This window comes from Sus scrofa, chromosome 1, assembly GCF_000003025.6.
Source record: "Sus scrofa isolate TJ Tabasco breed Duroc chromosome 1, Sscrofa11.1, whole genome shotgun sequence".
Lineage (NCBI taxonomy): Eukaryota > Metazoa > Chordata > Mammalia > Artiodactyla > Suidae > Sus > Sus scrofa.
This window is the reverse complement of record NC_010443.5, coordinates 187,490,659-187,516,380: the sequence shown is the minus strand read 5'-3', so window position 1 is coordinate 187,516,380 and position 25,722 is coordinate 187,490,659. Positions and strand designations below refer to the sequence as shown.

The following is a 25,722-nucleotide window of genomic DNA, read 5'->3' as shown; positions in this document are numbered from 1 at the left end:
GAAGAAATTATTACTTTTTCTAGAACTTTTTTCTTTATTCCTAAATCCTCTGAATCTGGCATCTATCTCAATCACTGAAACTGCGCTGAAACTGAAGGCTACCAATACTTCTTGCCCAATTCAATGGACCCCTTTTACTCCTTATCTTTCATTACCTCTGAGCAGCTACAAACTTAGAGGCTCATTCCCCTTGGCTTTGTGAACACCACACTCGCCTACATTTCTGGATAAACTTTCTGAGTAGCATTTAGAAACCACATTGCTTTCTCTGCACATCTCTTAAATATCTGCTCTTCTCAGAGCCCTTCCCTATGCTACCTTTCTTTTCACTCTCACCTGAGTCACTTCAACCATTTCTAGAGTTTAGACTACCACCTACATGCTGATGACGTCTACCTCTGGATTTCTAGCTTAGACCCCTTTTGTGAAATTGACCTTTTTTTTTTTTTTTTTTTTTTTTTTTTTTTGCTTTTTAGGGCTGCACCCAAGTCATATGGAAGTCCCCAGGGTAGGGGTCCAACTGGAGCAACAGCTGCAGGCCTACACTACTACCACAGCAACGTGGGATCCAGGCTGTATCTGTGACCTACACCACAACTTACAGCAATGCTGGATCCTTAACCCACTGAGCAAGGCCAAGGATTGAACCTGCATCCTCATGGATCCTAGTCAGATTCATTCTGCTGCACCACTACAGGAACTCCTGTGAATTTGACCTTTATATTGGATTTCCTATTGGATTTTTTTTTACCTAGATGTCTCCTAGGTACTTCAAACCCTTGCCTATGTCCAAAATGAAATTTATTCCCCAAAGAATGCCCTTCTCAGTGAATACTGCCAATGATTATTCATTTATAAAAGCCAATGAATTGGGGATTCACCCTTAGCTTCTTCCACACTCTCACACCTAATCATCAATTCCTGCCAATTCTATCTCCAAAACATCTTCCAAATCTGTCTGCTCCTCTCCAATCTAGCATGATTTCCACACTCATTCCACCACTCCCCAGTGTACCCAGAACCAATATAATTCATCTCTTAAAAAGATCCCTGAAAAATTTATAGCCAATTGGTTTCTTGGCCTCCAATCCAGTGCTCTTCCAATGCAATTTTTATCTACCTAAGTAAGCATTTTAAGAAATATATATCATACTTTAAAACTGTTAAATGATTTGCCATTTCTTCTTAAATCTAAACTTCTTTCAAGTAGTTTATAACCTTGCCCATTGCTTACCTCTCCAGCCACAAGTAAGGAATATTCTACCCTTATTCTAGACCCTCTAGACCTACTCTTAATTCTTTAAAGGCTCCAGTCCAGTACCATTCAATACAGTTTTATGGCATATTATAGTATCAGAGCAAGTTCTCCATCATTCTGTTCTTGTTTTTCTAAAATCAGTTATTCTCAACTATGTGCATTCTACATGCATCTATTCTTAACAGTATGTGTATGTATTCTCAACTGTGTATCCTTCCAAGTAAATTTCAGAATCACTTGGCCAAATTCCATCTACGATTCTCAAAAAAAAAAAAAAAAAAAAAAAAAAACACAACAGATCAAGTGACACTGACTACAAGGAGTATAACTCTTGAGACATAATTAGACTGTCTTTTAACCCAACATGAAAGTCATTTTTATAGTTCTGACTCAATTATTATTCTCTACATTTGCAAAGACCTTCTCAGAGGCCCTTGGTAATTTTTTTTTTATTCCATTCATTCATCCTGGAATGGGGAGAGATTAACTATGAATAGATAAAAGGGGCAGTATTCACAGTTACCTCTCACTGTCCACTTGTTTATGAGTATCTTCTGCTTCTCAGATATGAGAGTTCTGAGAAGTCTGACAGGTTTCAGTTCAGAGTTCTGACTTGAAGGCAAGTTAATAAAGTGCCTATTGTAAATTCAAGTTGCCACTTCTACTGGGGGTCAGCGGAGAGAAGTGGTAACCACTTACTGTCCAAATGAGTCAGATGTAATCTGCAATTTTTAGTTCAAGTAGAATTTGAGAAACTACACCACCCCCTCGGGTCCCTACTTTTGCCTTTTCTTATATATTTACAAACCCCAGAATACAACTTACCATCCAAATTCCCCTCCTAAACATTATACCCACATATTGGGAATTGGAGGCTGAACAAACGTAAAAGGGAAAATACAATTAGGCCAAACAACTAGGTGTAAAACTCTGGATGGCTCAGATCACATGCTTGTGGTTTAGAGGTAGTATTTATTTTGTTAGTGTTTCCCAGAGTATAATGTGTATACCATGGATAACTACAGGTAAAAAAGGAATAAACTTTAACAGTTGTATATTTCTTTTAATTTTATTATTAGAAATAGATTTTCTATTTACAAAGTAATATAAAATTTCTTTTTTGAATAAAATAGTTCAAAAGTATGTTTAAATTTTTCCTATTTTCTAAGGGCCTCCCAGGCTGCTCTGGTGCAGGAGTGGAACACATTTAGCCTAAGAATACATATCTCATTCCATCCCCACTAATGAATTTTTAAAAAATGCCTTCAGTGATGCATTGTTTCATGCTTATCATGGTGCTACAGTCAAGGGGTTGGTTTTATATTTCATTGACATCTAAGATAAAGTTAAGAGGGAACATTTAAATAGAGTAGTAACCATGGTTTCCCTTCACTCCATCCAGATGCTAAGCTTGTCCCTTTTTCAAGTCTTAACCAGAAAAAGTCTAAATGTCCTTTGATAAAAAATAATAAATATGATAATTTGGAACTACCTGACCACTGCCTTCAGTAGTATACAGAAGTGACTAAGAGAGAGAGCTCTGAAGACAGACTGTCTGATCCCAGCCCAATGAATACTTGCTAAATGACTTTGGGAAAAATCAATCCCTCTGTGCCTCAGTTTCCTCATCTATGAAATGGGGATTCTGCAAAATTAGAACAAAAACAGAATCTATTTCATTGTGTTTTGAGAAAATTAAATGAGTTAATGCACATAAAGTGCTTAGAACAGTACCTCTTCTATAACAATTGTTAACAGCTATGGAGTATTTTATATGTACCCAGCAGCATGAAAGATGTTTTATACATATTATCACACAATACATATCTCACACATTGAAAAGAAACTTTTTCCTAGGTCCAAAGCATAAATGAAGTTGATTTTAGAAAACCATATAGAAACACAAGAAATGGCTCACCTATTTTCTGTAAATGAAACTGACTTTTGCTTTAAAACTGCTCTTAAAGCATCTTTCTGTCCCATGGTATACTGAGAAATAAAGATGTCATTTGCTGCAAAATCAAGACCAAAAATATACTTTAGGTTACTGAAAATATATTAAATTTTAATAAGCTATTTTTTTTAAAAAAAACTTAACCAAAAAAAAAAAAATGTTTGGGAATTCAGCAATTGATTTCTCAATTTTAAATAGCAAGGAACAAATTAAGTGATTGAACAATAATAGTCATAACCCTCAACTATAGGAGAAAAATTGTGTAAAAACCTTGGGGCCAAATTAGACATTTGTTCAACTCTAAAGAGAAAACCGCTTTGGAGTTCCCATCATAGCTCAGTGGCTAACGAATCCAACTAGTATCCATGAGGTTTCAGGTTCGATCCCTGGCCTCGCTCAGTGGGTTAAGGATCTGGAGCTGCCATGAGCTGTGATGAAGGTTGCAGACGCAGCTCGGGTCTGGTGTTGCTGTGACTATGGTGTAGGCCGGCGGCTATAGCTCCAATTAGACCCCTAGTCTGGGAACCTCCATATGCTGCGGGTTCGGCCCTAAAAAGATAAAAGACAGACAAAAAAAAAAAAAAAAGAAAAGAAAGAGAGAAAGAAAACCACTTAGATGAAAATAAAACCAACTACTTTTAAAATGTTATTAAGGAGTTCCCCCTTGCGGCTCAGCAGGCTAAGAACACACATGGTATCTATGAGGATGAGAGTTCAATACGAGGCCTTGCTCAGTGGGTTAAGGATCCGGCATTGCCATGAGCTGTGGTATAGGTCACAAATGTGGCTCAGATCTGGTATTGCTGTGGCTGTGGCATAGGCCAGTAGCTGCAGCTCCAATTCAGCTCCTAGCTTGGGAACTTCCATATGCCATGGGTGCAGCCCTAAAAAGACCAAAAAAAAAAAAAAAAAAAAAGTCATTAGCTATTTTAAAATCATATTTTTAATCTGTTATCTTACAAAAGACTATTCAGAACTTAAATTCATCATTTATAAATCTAAAAGCAAACCTACATCCTGCTATATAGCACAGGGAACTATATCCAATCACTCGTGATAGAACAAGATGGAAATAATACAAGAAAAATAATATGTATGTGTGTGTATGTGTATGACTGGGTCACTTTGCTATACAGCAGAATTTGACAGAACATTACAAATCAACTATACTTTAATACAAAAATAAAAGCAAACCTACAAAATAGGTTGGCAATAAAACTACCAATACAAACCATTTTCTGGACTTTAGAGAGTCATTTAGTAGCTTAATTTGGAAGGAAAAACTAATTTAAAATGAAAACAAGAAAAAATTATAATGCTATTTAATAAATACCTAAAAAAAAAAAAAAACAGTGAATGTCAAAAAAACCAAAATTCTATCCTTAACAAGAAAATTCTGACATGTTACAAGATAAATGAACCATGAACTGGAGTTCCCTTCATGGCTCAGCAGTTAAGGAACCCAACTAGGATCCATGAAGATGCAGGTCCAATTCCTGGCCTCGCTCAGTGGGTTAAAGGATCCCATGTTGCTGTGGCTGTAGCATAGGCCAGCAGCTATAGCTCCAATTTGACCCCTAGCCTGGGAACTATGCCAAAGGTGCAGTCCTTAAAAAAAAAGAAAAAAAAGGAAAAAAAAAAAAAAAAACAGGAGTTCCCACTGTGGCTCAGTGGAAACAAATCTGACTAGCATCCTTGAGGATGCAGCTTCAATCCTTGACCTTGCTCAGTGGGTTAAAGGATCCATCATTGCCATGAGCTGTGGTATAGGTCAGACAGCTCAGATCCCACGTTGCTGTGGCTGTGGTATAGGCCAGTGACTAGAGCTCCGACTTGACCCCTAGCCTGGGAATCTCCACATGCCAGGTGGGCAGCCCTAAAAATACCAAACAAAACAAAACAAAACAAAACAACGAAAAGCACAAAAATTAAAAAAATAAATGAACCACGACAATATGCTAAATGAAATGACTCAATCACAAAAGGACAAACATTGTATGATTCCATATAAATGAGGCATACTGAAATTTATAAAGATAGAAAGTAGAATGGTGAGAGAAGGAAAAAGAGTCAGTATTTGATGTTCAGTGTTTCAGCTGTAGAAGACGAAAAGTTCTGGAGATGGAGTTCTGTGGCTGCACGATGTGAATGTACCTAATTCCACAGAAATGTACATTTAAAAATGGTAAATTTTATGTTACATATATTTTATCACACACAAAAAAATCAAATCTGCCCTTTTACCTTGTCTGTTGTTCTCTTCTGTTTTATCCAAAGGTAACCCTTGCACTGCAACATCTTTAGAAAAACGCTTTAGGACATAAAAGGAAGAAATGAGAGGCTAATAAACTTTATGACTTATTATTTACCAGGTACCGTTTACTAGCTTTGTGACGACTGCATCCTGGGAGTTCAGGACTGTGTGCTTTTATATACTTAATTCCCATCATCACTACAATAATTAGGTATCTTGAAGCTACTCAAAGATTTAATGAATGAGTAATGAGCTGTCAAAGGAGTGAATGAATGGGTAAATGAATGAGCAGGCAACTATGGTCTGGAAATTCAGACTCAAATCCCGACTTGAAGTACAACCACTATGGAAAACAGTATGGAGGTAGCTTAGAAAACTATACATAGAACTACCACATGACCCAGCAATCCCACTCTTGGGCATATATCTGGACAAAACTTTCCTTGAAAAAGACATATGCACCCACATGTTCCCTGCAACACTATTCATCATAGCCAAGACATGGAAACAACCTAAATGTCTACTGACAGATGAATGGATTAAGAAGATGTGGTATATATACACAATGGAATACTACTCAGCCATAAAAAAGAACAAAATAATGCCATTTGCAGCAACATGAATGGAACTAGAGACTCTCATACTAAGTGAAGTCAGAAAAGAAAGACAAATATGATAGAATATCACTTATATCTGGAATCTAATATACGGCACAAATGAACCTTTCCACCAAAAAGAAAATCAGGAGGAGTTCCCATCACAGCTCAGCAAAAACAAAATTGACTAGAAACCAAGAGGTTTCAGGTTCGATCCCTGGCCTCAGTCAGTGGGTTAAGGATCCGGCATTTCTGTGAGCTGTGGTTGTTGGTCACAGACATGGCTCAGATCCTACATTGCTGTGGCTGTGACATAGGCCAGCCGCTGTAGCTCCGATTAGACCCCTAGCCTGGCAACCTCCATATGCTGCAGATGCAGGCTTAAAAAGCCAAAAAGAGAGAGAGAGAGAGAGAGAGAGAGAAAGAAAAGAAAATCATGGACATAGAGAACAGATTTGTTGTTGCCAAAGGGGTGGGAGAGGAAGTGGGATGTATCGGGAATTTGGGGTTAATAGATACAAACTATTGCCTTTGGAATGGATAAGCAATGAGATCCTGTTGTATAGCACTGGGAATATATCTGAGATATATCTAGTCACTTATGATGGAGCATGATAATGTGAGAAAAAACAATGTATACATGTATATGTAACTGGGTCACCTTCTGTACAGTACAAAATTGACAAAACACTGTAAACCAGCTATAATGAAAAAAAAAAAATCCTGACTTGCTACTTTCAGCAGAGCAACTCATGTAACATCTCAGTGGCTATAGTTAAATGTGAAAGTGTGATTCACTGTGAGTTGAATGAAGTTCGTAAGTATGGCCAATGCATGGCACAACATCACAAATTAATCACAGTATTCTTTGTTACTGAGCCATAATGTGGTCTCAGTACATGAAAAAAACTTCCCCTTCACTAATAATACAAAATAAAACAATGAGATGCTTTTTTCACCTATCAAAATGGTAGTTTTTTAACTTCAACGGCTCCATGTAAATAAAGATGGGGAAAAATAATTCCACTATATTCTACTCATGATCTTGCTAGAGAAAATATATTATTGATACAGTTTTTATGGAGGCAATTTAGAAACATTGCAAAAAAGTATGTATATCTTTTATCTAATAACTTTACACCTAGAAATTAATCTAAGGAAATGGCCTGGAAAATATGCCAGAATGTTTATCACCTGGTTGTATATATTATCAAAAATTGGGGGAAAAGAATGTTTATGTCAAATGATAGGAATATGAACAAATAAACTGTGGCACAAACATACACTGAAATTCTGTGAACCTATTAAAAGTTCCCAGGGGAAAAAAAAAAATCAATTACATGCAAAGATAACCTTAATACTACTTAGTTATAAAACAGTATGAGAGTCCCTGCTGCAGCACAGTGGGTTAATGTTCTGTCTTGTCTCTGTGGAGGCACCTACTAGATCCCCAGTCAGGGGCAGTGGATTGAGGATCCAGCATTTTGCAGCTGTGGCTCAAATTCCATCCCTGACCAGGGAACTTCCATATGCCTCAAGTGTGGCTGAAAAAGAAAAACAAAACAAAACAGTATGGTCCTACTTCATAAAATACATATACACATAGGAAAAAAAAAAAAAAACTCAAAATGTTAACAGTTGACTTTAGTTGTGGAATTTTGTTTTTCCTTTTTCTTTTTGTATTTTTTACAATGAAGTTTTTTAAAGCTTTTGTTTTATTTCTGCACATGTGTAAGGATCTGCCCCAAATAGGACAAGGTATATCTCATCTTCCAGTAATAGAGAGAAATAGGTATGAATAGGAGCAAATACAAATAAGCTTAAAAATGTGAGCATATCAGGCACAAACTCCTTCAATTTTCTCATTAAAATAGCAGGGTCGGAGTTCCCGTCGTGGCGCAGTGGTTAACGAATCCCGACTAAGAATCATGAGGTTGGGGGTTCAATCCCTGCCCTTGCTCAGTGGGTTAACGATTCAGCGTTGCCATGAGCTGTGGTGTAGGTCACTGACGCGGCTCGGATCCCGCGTTGCTGTGGCTCTGGCGTAGGCCGGTGGCTACAGCTCCAATTCGACCCCTAGCCTGGGAACCTCCATATGCCGCAGGAGCGGCCCAAGAAATGGCAAAAAGACAAAAAAAAAAAAAAAAAAAAAAGCAGGGTCAAGTTAATACACACTATAATCTTAGCACTCATTTATGAAATAAAAACATAATGCAGAGAGATTTCAGTTTGTGCAGGGTAAAACAATAATGAACTAGGTTTGCTGTGCAGGTATATTTTACAGTAGGCAATTCTACACAAAACAAGCTGTAAGCCCATAATAAATCTAATGGAATCCTGCCTGATGATCTTCCAAAGATCACCCTTTTATCTTCAATTATACAATAAAAGCATATCCATACAACTGGAAACTTATTTAGATAATGGAATTCAAATACATTAATCATTAAAGCCTGCTCAAAAAAGAAACAAACACCAACCCAAAGACTAGGCTTTTATTCAGGAACCAAGTACAGCACACAATTATACATTTTTATTGTGTGTTTTTGACAATGTTTATAAGTAGTTTCAGTATCATTTTTGGGTTACTTGTTAAATTGACAATATTTAGGTCAACATTATTATAAGGGGTCAAAGTATAATTAGATTGCACGACCAAAACATTACCTATAATCAAATATTTTCAGCATTATAAATAAAAAAATCTAAGATGAGAATTTCATATTATTCTTAAAGACCCCTCAAAAAAAAAAAAAAAAGAGAAGAAAAAAAGCACATGGAATTCCCATTGTGGGGCAGTGGCTTAAGAATCTGACTAGAGGCGTTCCCATCGTGGCTCAGCAGTAATGAACCCAAATAGTATCCATGAGGACTTGGGTTCAATCCCCAGCCTGGCCCAATAGAGTAAGGATCTGGTGTTGCCACAGCTGACATGTAAGTTGCAACTGTGTTTCGGATTCAATCCCTGGCCCAGGAACTTCCATAAGCCACGGATGTGGTCATCAAAAAAAAAAAAAAAAAAAAAAAAGGAATTCTCATTGTGACTCAGTAGTAAAGAACCCAACTAGCATCCAAAAGGATGCAAATTCAATCCCTAGCCTCACTCAGCGGATTAAGGATCTGGCGTTACCATGAGCTTTGGTGTAGGCTGCAGACTTGGCTCAGATCCAGCATTGCTATGGCTGTGGTGTAGGCTGGCAGCTGCAGCTCCGATTCAACCCCTAGCCTGAAAACTTCCATATGCCATGGATGCAGCTCTAAAAAGCAAAAAAAAAAAAAAAAAAAAAAAACCAAAAACACAACACACACAAAAGACTTCAGAATAGTCTAAATAATATATTTTTCACACCTGACTTTTTAAAAATTATTTTGTTACAATTCCTTTACCTTTACCTAACAGTATGTAAAAACATTTCTTTGGTAAGTGAAATTAAAATAAAAACAAGGCCTGTGGCTAATGAAACAAAGTTTTTAAAAAAATTTTTGACAATACTTAAAATTTTAACATAATTTTGCTGGGAGTTCCCGTCATGGCTCAGTGGTTGACGAATCTGACTAGGAACCATGAGGTTGCGGGTTCGGTCCCTGCCCTTGCTGAGTGGGTTAAGGATCCGGCGCTGCCGTGAGCTGTGGTGTAGGTTGCAGACACAGCTCAGATCCTGCATTGTTGTAGCTCTGGTGTAGGCCGGTGGCTACAGTTCCAATTAGACCCCTAGCCTGGGAACATCCATATGCCGCCAGAGTGGCCCTAGAAAAGGCAAAAAGACAAAAAAAAAAAAAAAAAAAAAAAAAAAAAAAGGAATTATTTTGCTTACATTTTCTGACACAGTGGAATTTTCTAATGGAGGCTGCTGACAATTTCTGACAGAAGTTAAGTCTGATGAACCTAATAAAATAAAGGAATCAATTTTAGTGATTTTTAAATCAGAATATTACTGTTAGAAGCTGTACAGGCATGATTCAAGAACTATAAACTTCATGCAAGACTTAAACTAGAAGCCATTTTTCATGCAAAAATCTTAAAATGTACATTAATATATCTTTAAGGTTTGTTTTTACATCAATATTCTGGAAAATAGGGCAGAACTGACAAGTGAGATAAGTATAAAATGGTATAAGATAGATCATTACACTATTGGATTTGGACAAACTATGGGTACAATCATTTGCCAGGAATAAAACATGCACATAATATAAAAGTCTGATTTAACGGCAGGCTTATGTCATGCTGTACCTCCAAAAAGCAGCATTATAAAAGCTGCATTTTTATTTTTTGGTTTTGCACATACATTGATTTGATTACCAGTAAAGCAAAAGATATCTTCACCTTCAGCAAGCTCCAGACAAGTTAAGTGAATTGGAACATGGAAGCCATCAAAAAGCAGAAATTGTGCTTTTCTGCTCTGCTAAACTTGATATCATGATCCAAACAGAAGGGAAAAAGTAAGCCCTATTGGTGAAAAGTAAGCACATCACTCTAAGTGTGTTCACCACAGATGTGAACAAGAACAGTGTGCAAAAAAAAAGTGGAGAAAAAATACAAAATGTTTTATTCATCCCGTCTATTCAATATTATTCTAGGTAGACTGTCTGTGCCTGTCATTTTCCCAGGGAAAGGGGTCACTTTTCAAACCACTGTACAAACTAGACCGATCTTATGTTTAAGAATTTAAACATTAAAAACCCTCTGAATTTTGAAATACAAAACAACGAAATGAAAATAAAGACTAAAGAGATACAAAAGTTGAAAACTATTTAGAATCACATACCAGGTAAGGTTCCATTCGAGCTCTTCCCTGTTCTAACAGGAAGACATTTATTTGCAGATAATACTGGAGGAACACAGGACAACTTATCTTTCAGCAAAGCCAAATTATCTCCTTGACTTGAAGAAACTACCTCACGAAGTCTCCTCGCTGGTATTTTCACCTTTTTTTTCTTTTCCAGGCTAAACTCAGAGCCTTTCATGTTACTTGTTACAAAACTAGTTTCACAGTTCCGAACAGATTTTCTTCTGGGTCCATAAAACTTCAGAACAAACTTTTCACTGCTTTCAGGGCTTGGGGGTCAAGGGTAGGGGAGAAGAAATGAGGGAGAGAATAGGATGAAAAATGTGAATTTCAAGGGATTTTGAAACATGCAATCATCAACTTTTAAACAAAACAATGTCTAAACAGACAATCTACAAAGCTAGAAATTTCAATTTGGTATTTAATCCTGGATTAGAGATGACTAGAACATATTTACCCATTAATCGCACTCAGTCTATCAATGCACCATGCCAAATGAATCTAAGTGAGGATGACAAGAGAATGGCCGCATAAGCAATAAGAACAACACAGACCACTCCCAAAGGTGCAAACCGAGAGACGTGTAGGCGGAGTTAAAATGTGATAAGTGGGAGTCAAGCAGGTAAAACTGAAATGCTATTTTTTCCAAAATAACCCACATAAGAAGCTTAATAGCTTTCTTCAGCAAAAGAGTCTTACACACCCCTCCAGAAGCAACCAACAGACACCTAAATTCACCCCTCTGCGTCTCCCGAACGCTCAGCAACTGCGGGGCCACAGGTCCATTCTGACGAGAGCTGCAGTTGCCCGCGGGTCAACACCCACCTCCCTTTAAACCCGCCCTTGAGACACAACACGCCTGCGCGCCTTTAAAAAAACCGTCCAAAACATCCAACCAAAAGGCTAAACGCGCTCCGGTGCTCATCCGTCCCTCTCCGGGTGGAAACAAACTCCCAACATAAAAGGCTTAAAGCGGGTATGAATTTGTTTTGTTTTATTAAAAGCAGCACACCGCCCCACAAGACTTAAACACTGAATAACACCCAAGAGAAAGAGTCATCCGAAACCCGCAGAGCTCCGGACCTAGCTAAGTAATATCACTCTCGTTTATTAGGGACAGTTTACAGTGTAGCTCCAGGAGACCGTTAGAGAGCGGGATTAAGTAAATTAGTTTTATAAAGAACTTCGACAGATTCGTGTTAATATTGGCGAGAAAGTCAGAAATTGAGAATTTGTCTAAGCAATCAAAAAAATCAATTCTCAGGAGATTTTAAAATTCACTTATGATATCGGCTTTTCCCTCTAGCGTTTCCGGCATTATAACGAATCAGCGACGAAAGGTATAAGAGTTATTTGACATCGCCATTCCCACGTGTTCTCTTTCATCCAGCGGCTGCGGCGCCCGCCCTGACCCCGACCCTCCGCCCCCAGACTCGACTGGCAGCGCAACCCCCCAGCCTCGTTCTGGTGTCGTGTGCGAGAGCCTGTGCTCAAGTATGGTCTCTTTTCTCTGCCCACAGAGTCCCGGGTTCCCAGGCGGGGGGGCGGCAGGCTATGCTCCGGAAAGGCGACAGGGTCTCTGAAGGAGGCCGCCGCGTGTACTTGGGACCTTGGGGGAGGGGGGGTGCTGCTGAGCCTGGCAGTGCATCTCCTGAGCGGGTGTGGGACCTGCCTCCAAATCCAGCGTCACTGGGGCTAGGGTCGGAATTCAAGGCCCTGAGCCACCTTCAACCCGAGTTTGGGGAGTCGGGTGGTCTTGTCTTGGGATAGTGAATTAGTCTGTAAGCCGTGACCTTGAGCCGAAAAAAAAATTCTCTCTAGACAGAATACCAGGGCCAACACACCTCATCTCATCTGCTAATTTTTGAGGATGCATTACTTAAACGTTTCCTTTTATGCATTACTAAAGGCTTTTTAAAAGACTAATCAAAAAATGTAATCTGATGAAAAGTTAAGTAACAAATTTTATTCTTAGATCTCAGCTGCCTACTTTGAAAAAAGTAGTCTTAGAATTAAAAGGGACCTTAAGGGCTCAGCCTTGGAGAACCCTTTAAATCTTAATGAGTTTCTGTAATTAATTTCAGTTACATTTCCTTCATTATCAGGCTTTCAGGTGGTACCTATTTGTTCACAGCTTGTTTTATAATTTACATGTATTAAAAGGAAAATGATAGTGTCAGTTGTAAGAGACTTTGGAGATGATTTATCTCCCTTATTCTCTAGATGAAACTTGGGTGTGAAATAAAGTTATCTTTCCCTTCTCTAAAGTGTGCTCATAGGTGTAGAAACTCATTAAGATGACTTGAATAAATGAGTTGATCTGGATCTTAAAACCTCTTAATATAAGAGCAGGGGTTTAAACCCAAGTAGTCTTGCCCCCATCTAGTCCAGTGCTCATAGGCTCATCCTTTAGGCCTTGAGGATCTAGTCCAGTGCCCATAGTCCCATCCTTTGTCCTTGAAGCCATTCTTTAAACCAGAGGGTAGTATGTGGTAATCCTTCAAAAATTTTTTTTGCTCTGATTAATAGTAAGATGAATTAGGGTTGCCAGTTAAATCATGCACAATTTCCTAAACCTGCTGCAAATAACCTAAAGTAAAAGGACATGCACTGCTGTGTCATGAGTCACTTCTGTGGCACAGGTTTGATCCCTGGCCCAGGAATTTCCACATGCCGCTCATGTGGCCAAAAACAAATACATAAATAATTAAAAAGTAAAGGGACATGCGATGTTCTACATCAATCTGACAAATTAGTTCAGATCAGTTTAGACATCTGACCTAACAAAGAACAAATAGCCCTAGAACAAAAAACATGGTTCACAAGATTGTTTCATCTCTCTTTTGTTAACATTTTTACTTGTTTGCTTTCTCTTTCCCACTCTCATGTCTCTATATATACATAAATAGACAAACAGTTGGAGGTTTTTTTGCTGAACCATTTACAAGTTGCAGACATCACCTTCAACACTAATTTCTTCAGCATGTATCTCCTTAAGTATATACTATTACATAGCCACAGTGTGACTTATCACACCTAAGTAGATAACATATTCATATTTCTTCACTTATCCCAAAAATGTCTTTAATTTTAACTCAAAAATGTTTTGATTCATAATCCAATCAAACTTCAACAACTATGTTATCATAATTTTTAGTCTTGTAATCTAGAATAGCCTTTATCTGGGTTGTTGTTTTTTTTTTTTTTTTTTTTTCTGGCTTTTTAGGGCCACACCCAAGGCATATGGAGGTTCCCAGGCTAGGGGTCAAATCAGAGCTACAGCTGCCGGTCTACGCCACAGCCACAGCAACACACGGGATTTGAGCCGAATCTGTGACCTACACCACAGCTCATGGCAATGCCGGTCCTTAACCCACTGAGCGAGGCCAGGGATCAAACCTGCATCCTCATGGATGCTAGTCAGGTTCGTTAGCTTCTGAGCCATGAAGGGAACTCCACTGTTTTCTTTATGACTTCAGTTTTTAGAAAAGACCAGTCTAGTTATTGTACAAATTGCCCCACAATGTGGATGTTCCTAATTATTCCCTCATGATCAGAGTCACATCAAACATTTTTGGCAAGAATACCACATAGGTGGTACCACTTCGGTTAAGGTGGTGACTGACAGATCTTCCCAATGTAAAGAGATCTTTTTGCAATAAATAACCTGTGTTCAGTGCTTTGAGACAATGGATATATCCTGTTCCCCAACAACCTATGACCCAGTAGATTTATCATCCATTCATGACCCTTGCCTGAATCACAAGATTACCAATTACCAGTACTAGTCATGCTAAAATCAGAATCAATTTTGGTGGCCAAAGACATCAGAAGAATCAATTCTTGAAAACTAAATCTGAACAGAATTAGAAATTTGGCTCCAGATCTGGTACAAATCTGTATGATTCTAAAAAATGGAGGGTATTCTCTGACACCCCCCCCCGCCCCCGCCCCATCACATCCTGATTAGTTTAAAATTTTTTTAATGCTCAGATATTTCTGAGAATTGTTTGTCCTTGAGTGTTCACCAAAACATAGGCACATTACCTAGAAAGATAAGGATATTAAGTTATGAAGTATTTTTAATACATAAGCAACACATGCCACAGAATTGTAACCTCAGAATAGACTGAAGGAACTAATTTCACTTATTGAAAAGAGGTTTTCAAAACATGATTTGGCCAGCAGAGGTTTAGATTTCCTCAAATAAACTTTAAGGGGTCTTAGCAGTCATATTATAATCCCCACATTTTTCAGGTAAGAAATCGGGCCTCACTGGAAAAAACACTGAAGCAAAGGTTCGACAACTACTTTTCCAGAACAGAAAGGAAACTCATGCATCAGAAAAGGTTTGAGTTTGATGACTAACATCTCTGCTTACTCTTTTTTTTATGATGATTTTTATTTTTTTCCATTACAGCTGGTTTATCTCTTTACTCTTAAGTTCCCTGGTTTTATGAAAGATTGTGTCTGATGCAAAAATTACCTAGCATTGCTGTAATCATTTTTAAGACTCAAAACAGAGATTCCAAAACTCTCTATCTCATGCCTCCCTCTCCAGGTTTCAGAAATATAACCAGAAGGTATCCCCCGATTGGATATTTGCCTCTGTAATAACAAACATTTGTTTGTAATATGTGGAAATTAGGATCAAATAAAAGGGCAGTCACATTGCTTCTTCCTGTTCTTACTATCCGGTAGTTTGTTAGTCAGCATAACTAATGATTAAATAACTGCAAAATAGAATGCTGGAAGACTTAGAAGACCCAAACTAGCAAGTAAATTTGAAAATCACTTATCCAGTCATCTTCAATATTTTCTAGGAATGACTGCCTACAATTAAGTATACCATGATCTTGATATTGGTGGCTAATGAGAAGAGCTTTGGAGATATAGACAGACTTAAGAAAACTGCTGACTCCTAGCTCTTGAATTCAGTTAGGGGTCTGGGAAGATATTTGAAAAAAATAATCTAACTGAATGATGACTGTAGAGAAAAGGAAATCATACTGTTAATACAGTGGACTTTGAGTAGTAAAATTACTTCTTTTTATTTTCCAAATTCTCAAGAAATAGATTATATTACTCTTATGATAAACTTCATGAGGAAATATGTTGTTAAGGACTATGTATTTAAAGTGAGTTCCAAGAAAATTCATTCAGACATTTGGGGGTGCTCTTCATCCATATCCTGTCAAAGACTTAACAGTTATCCTTGGTCATTCTGAGTTGTATACCAAGGGAGAAGTGACCTAGAGTCAGCACGGTGTTACAAGTCTCTGAAACTTAAACATTTAAAGATTTCATACTTCCTGCCTCTCTGACTTCTGCTTTAAAAAGTCATATTTGTGAATTCTTACTTTATGTGAATTTTAACCTGAAGAAATACCAGGATAGGAATAGGAAAAAGAAACTAATTTGGCATTATAACTATCAAACATGTAAATTTCTAAGGTTTTGTACCAAAGGAAATTAGGTCTTTCTTTTTTGGTGAGACTTGTAAAAAATCCAGTTTGTTGCATGTTCTCTTGTACAGCAAGTACAGCTTAGCAATTCAGAAGACTCAGGGTCTTTGGCTAACCTTTTGTACCTTCACCTAGATGCCTCTTCTTTTTTGCTTTTTGGGGCCGCACTTAGGGCACATGGAGGTTCGCAGGCTAGGGGTCAAATTGGAGCTGCAGCTGCTGGCTGTATTCGAGCCACATCTGCAACCTACACCACAGCTCATGGCAACATCGGATCCTTAACCCACTGAGTGAGGTCAGGGATCGAACCCACAACCTCATGGTTACTAGTCAAGATTCCTTTCCACTGTGCCACAACAGGAACCCCAACATCTAGATGGCTCTTGATAAACCAAGTTCCTTTAATTCTTGTTTTATTGCCCTGGTATTTTTTTTGAGTTCCCACAAAACAAAAGTTTCATTTAAAAACTATTTCCACAAAGTTATCTTACCATTCTTAGATCTTTACAGGCTGTTTTCTGAGTAAGAAGCCAAAAAAACTCTAGTTCTGAACATTTGCTAACATTTACCACACTACACACTATCTTATTCTTTGGCAGGGATTAAAAAGCTGGACAAGCTCAAACTTTTTGAGATTATTGTAGTTTTATATGCAGTTGTAAGAAAAAAGAGTTCCCTTGTGCCATTACCTAGATTTCCACAATGGTAACATCTTACAAAACCATAATACAATATCATAGCCAGGATACTGATATTGATACAGTCAAGATATAGAACATATCCATTTCAAAGTCTCATGTTGCCTTTTTATAGTAACACCTACTTCCCTTCTCCCCCACCCTTTCCTTGACTTTGGCAGCCAGTAATAAGTTCTGCATTTCTGTAATTTTGTCATTTCAAGAATGTTATATAGGAGTTACCATCGTAGCTCAGGGGAAACAAATCTTACCAGCATCCATGAGGACACAGGTTCAATCCCTGGCCTCACTCAGTAGGTTAAGGATCCAGCATTGCCATGATCTGTGGTGTAGGTTGCAGATATGGCTTGGATCTGGTATTGCTGTGGCGTAGGCCAGCAGCTACAGCTCTAATTCAGCCCCTAGCCTGGGAACCTCCATATGCTGCGGGTACAGCCCTAAAGAGACCAAAAAAATGTTATATAAATGGAATCGGGATTGGCTTTTTTCACTCAGCATAATTCTCTAGAGTTTCATCCAGGTTGTTGCATGCATCTGTATCTCATTCCTTTTTATTGCTGAGTAGTAGTCTATAGTATGGGTGTACCAGTTTGTTTAATCATTAACCTGTTCAAGAACTTCTGGATTACTTCCAGTTTTTGACCATTATGAATAAAGTTTCTATTAATATTCGTGTACAGGTTTTTATGTGTGAACATAAGTTTTCATTTCTCAGTGAAAAAAATACCCAGGGGAGTTCCCGTCATGACGCAGCGGTTAACGAATCCGACTAGGAACCATGAGGTTGCAGGTTCGGTCCCTGCCCTTGCTCAGTGGGTTAACGATCCGGCGTTGCCATGAGCTGTGGTGTAGGTTGCAGACGCAGCTCGGATCCTGTGTTGCTGTGGCTCTGGTGTAGGCCAGTGGCTACAGCTCCGATTCGACCCCTAGCCTGGGAACCTCCACATGCTGCAGGAGCGGCCCAAGAAATAGCAAAAAAATGACAAAAAAAAAAAAAAAAAAAAATACCCAGGAATGTAATTGCTGGGTCATATGGTAGTTGTATATTTAATTTTTAACATACTGTCAAACTGTTTATCGGGGCTATATGCTACTACTGGGAATATCTGAGTGATCCAGTTTTTCCTCATTTTCACCAGCATTTTGGCATTGTCACTGTATTTTTTTAATTTAGCCATTCTGATACGTGTGTAAGGCGTATCATTGTGGTTTTGTTTTCCTAATGGCTAATGATGTTGAACATCTTTTCATGTGCATGTCTGCTATCTGTATAGCCTCTTGGTGAAGTGTCTTATGTCTTTTGCCCGTTTTCTAGTTGGGTAATTTGTTTTTACGGTAGAGTCTGCAGACTTCTCTATATTGTCTGAGTATTAGTTCTTTGTCAGATACAGAGTTTGCTTTTGATGCCAAGTCTAAGAACCCTTTGCCCTAAAGCCCACAGATTTTCTATTCTTCCAGAAGTTTTATGTTCTACATTTAAGTCCCAGATCCATTTTGAGGTAATTTCTATATAAAGTGAAAGACTTATTTTGAAGTTAAATCCTGTGGATGTACAGTTATTTCAGCACCATTTGTTGAAAAAGCTTGTCTTTATTTAACTGCTTTTTACTCTTACCAAAAATCGGTTGGGCATATTTATGTGACTTTATTTCTGAGGTCTCAATCCTGTTCTGTTGATCTGTGTGTCTGCTTTTCTACCAATACCATACAATATTGATTACTACAGCTATGTAATAAGTCTTGAAATCAGGTAGACTGATTCCCCATTATTACTCTTTTTTCCAATTTGTATTAAGTCCATTTGTTTTCCATCTAAATTTTAAAATAATCTTTTCTATAAGAAATCTTACTTGGGAACTCAATAGGAATTGCATTAAACCTATATATCAATTTTGGTAAAATTACTATGCTGAATCTTCCAGTCCATGAGCACACTGTCTCTCTCCATTTATTTAGGCCATTGATTTCTTTCATCAGCATTTTGTAGTGTTCAGTATACAAGTCCTATATACAGGCTTTGTTAGATTTACCCTAAGTCTTTTTTATTAAGTGATTATAAATGGTATTGGATTTTTAAATTTCAGTATTCATTTGTTCACTGAAAGTATACAAATACATTTGATTTTTGCATGTTTCTTTTGTATCCTGTGACCTTGCTGAGCTCCCATCTCTCTCTCTGGGTTTCTTTGTAGGTTCTTTGGGATTTTCTACCCTCATAATCGTGTCATCTGCAAAGAGGGAGAGTTTTATTTCCTTCCCATATGTCTATGTGTCTTAATTCCTTTTCTTGCCTTAATGCCCTGGGTAGAACTTCGAGCAGTATGTCAAGTAAAAACAGTAAAAGCAGACATCTGGCCTTACTCACAGAGGGGAAAGTACTCAGTCTTTCACCATCAGCTATATAGAGTAGGGTTTTTTGTAGGTGTTTATTACCAAGTTGAAGTTCTCCTCTCCCTAATTTTCAGAGTAGTTTTTTGTGTGTGTGTTTTTTTTTTAACCATGAATGATTTTGTCAAGTGCTTTTTCTGCATCAATTGGTATAATGATTTTTATTTTTTAGGCTATTAATATGATGGATTATGTTTATTGATTTCAAATGCTGATCTAGCCTTATACCTCTAGTATGAACCGTACTTTTTCAAGGTGTATAGTTCTTTTTATATATTGCTGAATTATATTTGCTATTATTTTGTTAAGGATTTTTATGTCTATTTCATGAAGATGTTTTTCTGTAGTTTTCTTGTTATAACATGAAACTCATGAGTAAGTTGTTATATGATGTTATATATATAGAGAGAGAGAGAGATAGAGAGAGGGTTGTTCTTAGTTCTATTTTCCTTTTTTTTTTTTTAATGGCCATATCTGCAGCATATAGAAGTTCCCAGGCTAGGGATTGAATTGGAGCTGCAGCTGCAGGCCTACACCACAGCCATGGCAACACAGGATCTGAGCTACATCTGTGACCTAGCCTACAGCTTGTGACAATGCCAGATCCTTAACCAACTGAGCCACAACATTAACCTTTTAACTGCAGCGTCTACAGTACTATATCCTGTTTTATTCTTTTTTTTTTCTTTCTTTCTTTTTTTTTTTTTTTTTGTCTTTTCTAGGGCCACACCCACAGCATATGGAGGTTCCCAGGCTAGGGGGTCTCATCGGAGCTGTAGCTGCCAGCCTATGCCAGAGCCACAGCAACTCGGGATCCGAGCCACGTCTGCAACCTACACCACAGTTCATGGCAACACTGATCCTTAACCCACTGAGCAAGGCCAGGGATCGAACCTGCAACCTCATGGTTCCTAGTAGGATTCATTAACCACTCAGCCACGATGGGATTTCCCCCGTTTTATTCTTGATGATAATTAGTGACTTCTTTTTTCCGATGTTAATCAGGCCAGAGATTTGTCTGTTATAGTCTTTTCAGAGAACCAGCTCTTTGTTTCATTGATTTTTTTTGTTTGTTTGTTTTTGGTCTGCTGCTTTTCTGTGTTTATTTTAGTTGACTTTGTTATCATTTCCTTCTACATGCTTTGGGTGGGTTTGTTTTGCTCTTTTTCTAGGTTCCTGAGGTTAAAAAAAAAAAAAAAAAAAAACATAGATTGAGACATTTCCTTTTTAATGTATGCATTTAATACTATAAAATTTTCCTCTTGGTACCAGTTTTTAGCTGTGTCACACAAATTTTAATATGCTCTATTTTTAGTTTCATTCAGTTCAGTGATTTTTTTAAAAATTTCCCATGGAGTTCCCGTCGTTGCTTAGTGGTTAACAAACCCGACTGGCATCCATGAGGACTCGGGTTTGATCCCTGGCCTCACTCAGTCGGTTAAGGACCTGGAGTTGCCTTGAGCTGTGGTGTAGGTCGCAGACACAGCTCACATCCTTTATTGCTTTGGCTCTGGTGTAGGCCAGTGGCTACAGCTCCAACTCGACCCCTAGCCTGGGAACCTCCAAATGCCGCCAGTAAGGCCCTAAAAGACAAAAAAAAAAAAAAAAAATTTCCTTGAGATTTCCTCTTTGATTCATAGGTTATCTACAAGTATATTGTTTATTTTCAGTATGTTTTGATTTTCCTCTTACCTGTTACTGACTTCTAGTTTCATTCCACTGTGATCTGAGAACAGACTCTGTATGATTTCAGTTTTTTTAAATTTATTAAGGCTAGTTTATGACCCAGGATATGGTTTATCTTGGTATGTGTTCCATGAGCACTTGATAAAAAATGTGTATTCTGTGGTATTGGGTGAAATGTTCTATAAATATAGATTTTATCCTGTTAGTTGATGGTGTTTTTCTATATCCTGTGAATTTTCTTTGAGTGGTTCTATCAATTGTTTAGAGAGGGATGTTTAAGTCTCTTAACTATATTTGTCTTTTTCTCCTTCCAGTTCTCTTTACGTATTTTTCAGCTGTTTTTCATGCACACTTATTTAAATGTACTGTGTCATCTTGATGGGTTGACCCTTAATGTCCTTTTCTGTCTCTGATAATTCTTTTGCTCTGAAGTCTTTTTTTTTTTTTTTTTTTTTTGCCTTTTCTGGGGCCACTCCCACGGCATATGGAGGTTCCCAGGCTAGGGGTCTAATCGGAGCTGTAACTACTGGCCTATGCCAGAGCCACAGCAACGTGGGATCCGAGCCACATCTGCGACCTACACCACAGCTCATGGCAACGGGATCCTTAACCCACTGAGCAAGGTCAAGGATTGAACCCGAAACCTCATGGTTCCTAGTCAGATTCATTAACTACTGAGCCACGATGGGAACTCCTGCTTAGTCTGATATTAATATGTCTACTATTTAGATTGACATTTGCATGGTAAATCTTTTTCCATCCTTTTGTTTTCAACCTGTCTATATCATTGTATTTGTAGTTTCTTAGAGACAATTATCAACATATACTTCATTATTTCTTTAATTCACTCTGCCAGTCTTTCTTTTAATTGATTATTTAGACCAATTATATATAATGTAATTGTTTATCAAGGCTTAGATGTGCTTTTTTTTTTTTTTGGCACTCTGCAACATACAGAGTTCCTTGGGCCAGGGATCAGATCCAAGCCATAGTTGCAGTATAAACCAAAGCTGTAGCAATGCCAGATCCTTAACCCACTGTGCCAGGTGGGGGATCAAACCTGTGTCCCACTGCTCCCAAGACACTACCAATCCCATTGCACAACAGCAGGAACTCCAGATGTTCTGTTTTATTTTTTGTCTTCTGTTCAGGTTTTGTTTCTTTTTTCTTGCCTTCCTGAGGATTATTTGAATATTTCTTGGAATTCCATTTGGATTAATTAATCTGTTTTTGAGTGTATCTCTTTATGTATCTTTTTTGGTGGTTGCTCTAGGTATTACATGTTATATACAAAGCTTATCAGCCTAATGGTGTCAGCATATTACCAGTTTCAGTGAAATGTGGAAGCCTTGCCTCCCTTTACCTTGCCCATTTATAACATACATTTAGAACCACATTAGACAATTTTATAATTTTTTCTTCAACTGTCAAACATAATTTAGGAAACTTGAAAGGAAAGTATACTGTACCTACTTAGAGTTTTTATTACTCTGTTGTTCCTTCTTGATGTTCCAAGTCCCCTTTTATCATTTTCATTCTGCTTAGAACTTTAATCCTTTATTTTAGCTCTGCTGGCAACAGATTCTCTTAGTTTTTCTTCACTTGACAATGTCTTCATTTCATCTTCATTCTTGAAGAATTTTTTTGCTAGATAGTGGTTTCTGAGTTGACTGATGAGAAATCTGCTGTCCTAATTGTTTTTCTCCTATAGATAAGGTGTTGCTTTTTCTTTTGTAGCTTTCAAAATTTTTTTGTCTTTTAGATGTTGACTATGCCATATCTTGATGCAGATTTGTGTTTATGCTCTTTGGAATTCAATTCAGTCTTGAGTCTGTGAGCTTTTCTCTTGCCAAATTTGGGGAGTTTTCAGCGATTATTTCTTCTAGTACTTTAACAGCACTGTCCTTTCTCTTCTTCCAGGACTCTAATAAAACAAATGTTATGGAGTTCCTGCTGTGGTGCAATGGATTAAGATTCTGTCTGCAGTGGCTCCTTTAAGGATCTGGAATTGCCTCAGCTGTGGCTTGGATTCAATCCCTGGCCTGGGAACTTCCATATGCCATGGGTGAAACCCTAAAATTTAAAAAAAAAATTTTTTTTAAAGTTAGATCTTTTGTTATAGTAATACAGACCCCTGGTACTTGTCCTTTTTTTATTTTCTTTTTCTGTTATTCAGATTGAATAATTATATTTTTTAATTTCCAGTTCACAGCTTCCTCTGTTCTGCTGTTGATTTTGTTTATTGAGCTTATTTTTTCTATTTTTCACTTCTTAAAATTTCCATTTAGTTCTTGATATCTTCTATTTCTTTGCTAAGACTTTATATATTTTTTTCATTTTGTTTCAAACAATTGCTCATTGAAGTTTTTTTTATAATCACAATTTTTTAAAATCTTTGTCAGATAATTCTAAATCTGCCATCTCAGTGTTGAACAACTTTTTTGTTTGAGATCTTAGTTCTTTTTTTTTTTTTTGTCTTTTTTTTTTTTTTTTTTTTTTGTCTTTTTGTCTTTTTGTCTTTTGTTGTTGTTGTTGCTATTTCTTGGACCACTCCCGCGGCATATGGAGGTTCCCAGGCTAGGGGTTGAATCGGAGCTGTAGCCACCAGCCTACGCCAGAGGCACAGCAACGCAGGATCCGAGCCGCGTCTGCAACCTACACCACAGCTCACGGCAACGCCGGATCGTTAACCCACTGAGCAAGGGCAGGGACTGAACCTGCAACCTCATGGTTCCTAGTCGGATTCGTTAACCACTGCGCCACGACGGGAACTCATGAGATCTTAGTTCTTAGTATGAGTTTGTTTTTGTTTTTTGCTTCTTAGGGCTGCACCTGCAGCATATGGAGGTTCCCAGGCTAGGGGTCAAATCCAAGCTACAGCTGCCAGCCTATACCACAGCCACAGCAACATGGGATCCAAGCCACATCTGTGACCTACACCATAGCTCATGACAATGCCAGATCCATGACCCACTGAGTGAGGCCATAGGTTGAACTGACATTCTCATAGATACTAGTCAGATTCATTTCTGTTGCGCCACAACAGGAACTCCTGTTTTTGTTTTTTAATCTAGATGTTTTGCATCCTGTGTTATGAGACTCCAGATCTTATTTAAACTTTCTCTTCTAGCTGGCTTCTTTTTTTTTTTTTTTTGTCTTTTCTTTGCTATTTCTTGGGCCGCTCCCTCGGCATATGGAGGTTCCCAGGCTAGGGGTCAAATCAGAGCTGTAGCCACTGGCCTACGCCAGAGCCACAGCAACGCGGGATCCAAGCCGCGCCAGCAACCTACACCACAGCTCACGGCAACGCCGGATCATTAACCCACTGAGCAAGGGCAGGGACCAAACCCACAACCTCATGGTTCCTAGTCGGATTCATTAACCACTGTGCCACGACAGGAACTCCCTAGCTGGCTTCTTTTAACACTGCTCCATTAGAGGAGGGGGGCACCTCATTGCTGCCAGATGAGATTCTTAGAAGCCCAGGTTCCTCAGTCTGTTGCTTGATTGGGGGGGGGGTGTTGGGAGGATGTTCATTTCTACTGGGTGAGAGTAGAGGTTAGGGCTCTCTACTAGGCCTTCATTGGTATCTCCCAATAAGGCACTCCAAAAGACTGGAGTGCCTCATTACTGCTCCCCACATGGCCTCCACTGACACCACAGGGAGGGTATGTGGCCTCATTACCATGAGGCAGTATGCAAGTATTGCATCTCAACTAGGCCTCCTTTGATATCACCCCAGAGGGGAGGGAGAAATTTCTTCTTTGCTGATAACTGAGCTGGAGGTCCAGGCCCCCATGTAATTTACATTGATACTTGAGGAGGGGTTCTTATTATTGCCCAGTAATATTTAAAGTCTCTGCTCCCTAATCACCCTTCTCTGACACTACTCTGGAGTGGGAGATAGAGTGTCTCCTTGCTGTCAAGAGAGGATGAAAGTCAACCTGGCTTATGCTGATGTGGATGGGGATTAGAGCCAGTTTTTTTCTGTATTTTCCTGGAGTACAGCAATTACAGCCTAAAAGTCTTACAGGCTTCACCTTTCCTATAAGCTAGAGAGAGCGGGGGGGGGGGGGGGGCTTTTTTTTTTTTCAGTGCCCCCCACCGAGCATTTGCAGATTGCCACCTTCTTCAGCTCCAAGCTTGTGATATATGAGAACCAAAAATGGAAGAGAATTCACCACTGTGTTGTTTCTTAGGTTTCAAGAGCCCTAGCTAGTATACTTTCTTCTCTCTACTTTTTAGTCTTAGGTTTGTCTTATGTGTATTGTCCAGGGGTTTAGTTGTAATTAATGAGAGGAACAGGGAAAAGGACATCTACCCCATCTTCACAGAAACACAAGTCCTAAGCCTCTCTGTACGATGTACTTAGAGAATCCTACTTTTTTGACTAGTTAGTGGTATTTTATAACAGCCACAAAAATATATCTTACCTCAGAAGTATGGCTGGTATCATAACTAGCACAGTACTTGGTACAGTAAATAAATGTTTACTGAATGAAATCTATCCCTACCTACCCATATCTAACAGGACAGTAACTGCTAATAACCTCAAATTATACATGTCTGAAGTTGATACTAACGATGCAATAATTCGGTTTGCACGTCTATGCAGTTCAGTAGTTAAAAGGGT

At 38.3% G+C, this 25,722-nt stretch overlaps 3 protein-coding genes across 6 annotated transcripts in view; 1 reads left to right on the top strand and 2 right to left on the bottom strand.

Annotated features, from left to right (window-relative positions):
• The window catches only part of KIAA0586 (KIAA0586 ortholog), a 137,799-nt gene extending 126,112 nt beyond the window's left edge, over positions 1–11,687 (bottom strand). The window contains 5 exon segments of the mRNA XM_021102647.1: positions 3,177–3,270; positions 5,457–5,523; positions 9,878–9,948; positions 10,832–11,121; positions 11,591–11,687. Coding sequence (XP_020958306.1) covers positions 3,177–3,270; positions 5,457–5,523; positions 9,878–9,948; positions 10,832–11,030 — 431 coding nt within the window. The 5' untranslated portion in view covers positions 11,031–11,121; positions 11,591–11,687.
• Positions 11,929–25,722, top strand: part of TIMM9 (translocase of inner mitochondrial membrane 9) — a 19,046-nt gene continuing 5,252 nt past the window's right edge. Inside the window, exons 1-3 of one of the 3 annotated variants that reach the window (XR_002347100.1) lie at positions 11,929–11,943; positions 12,159–12,346; positions 15,110–15,201. The gene's annotated coding sequence lies outside the window, so the exon portion shown is untranslated. Of the gene's footprint in view, positions 11,944–12,077; positions 12,347–15,109; positions 15,202–25,722 lie in introns of those variants that run through there. The other 2 variants (XM_021102666.1, XM_021102671.1) reach the window with 2 other exon arrangements.
• The window catches only part of TOMM20L (translocase of outer mitochondrial membrane 20 like), a 21,296-nt gene continuing 15,914 nt past the window's right edge, over positions 20,341–25,722 (bottom strand). For both annotated transcript variants that reach the window (XR_002347099.1, XM_021102652.1), the window contains exon 5: positions 20,341–20,579. Coding sequence is in view for 1 of the 2 variants with exons in the window: in XM_021102652.1 (XP_020958311.1) it covers positions 20,511–20,579 (69 nt within the window). In the remaining variant the exon portion in view is untranslated. The remainder of the gene's footprint in view (positions 20,580–25,722) is intronic.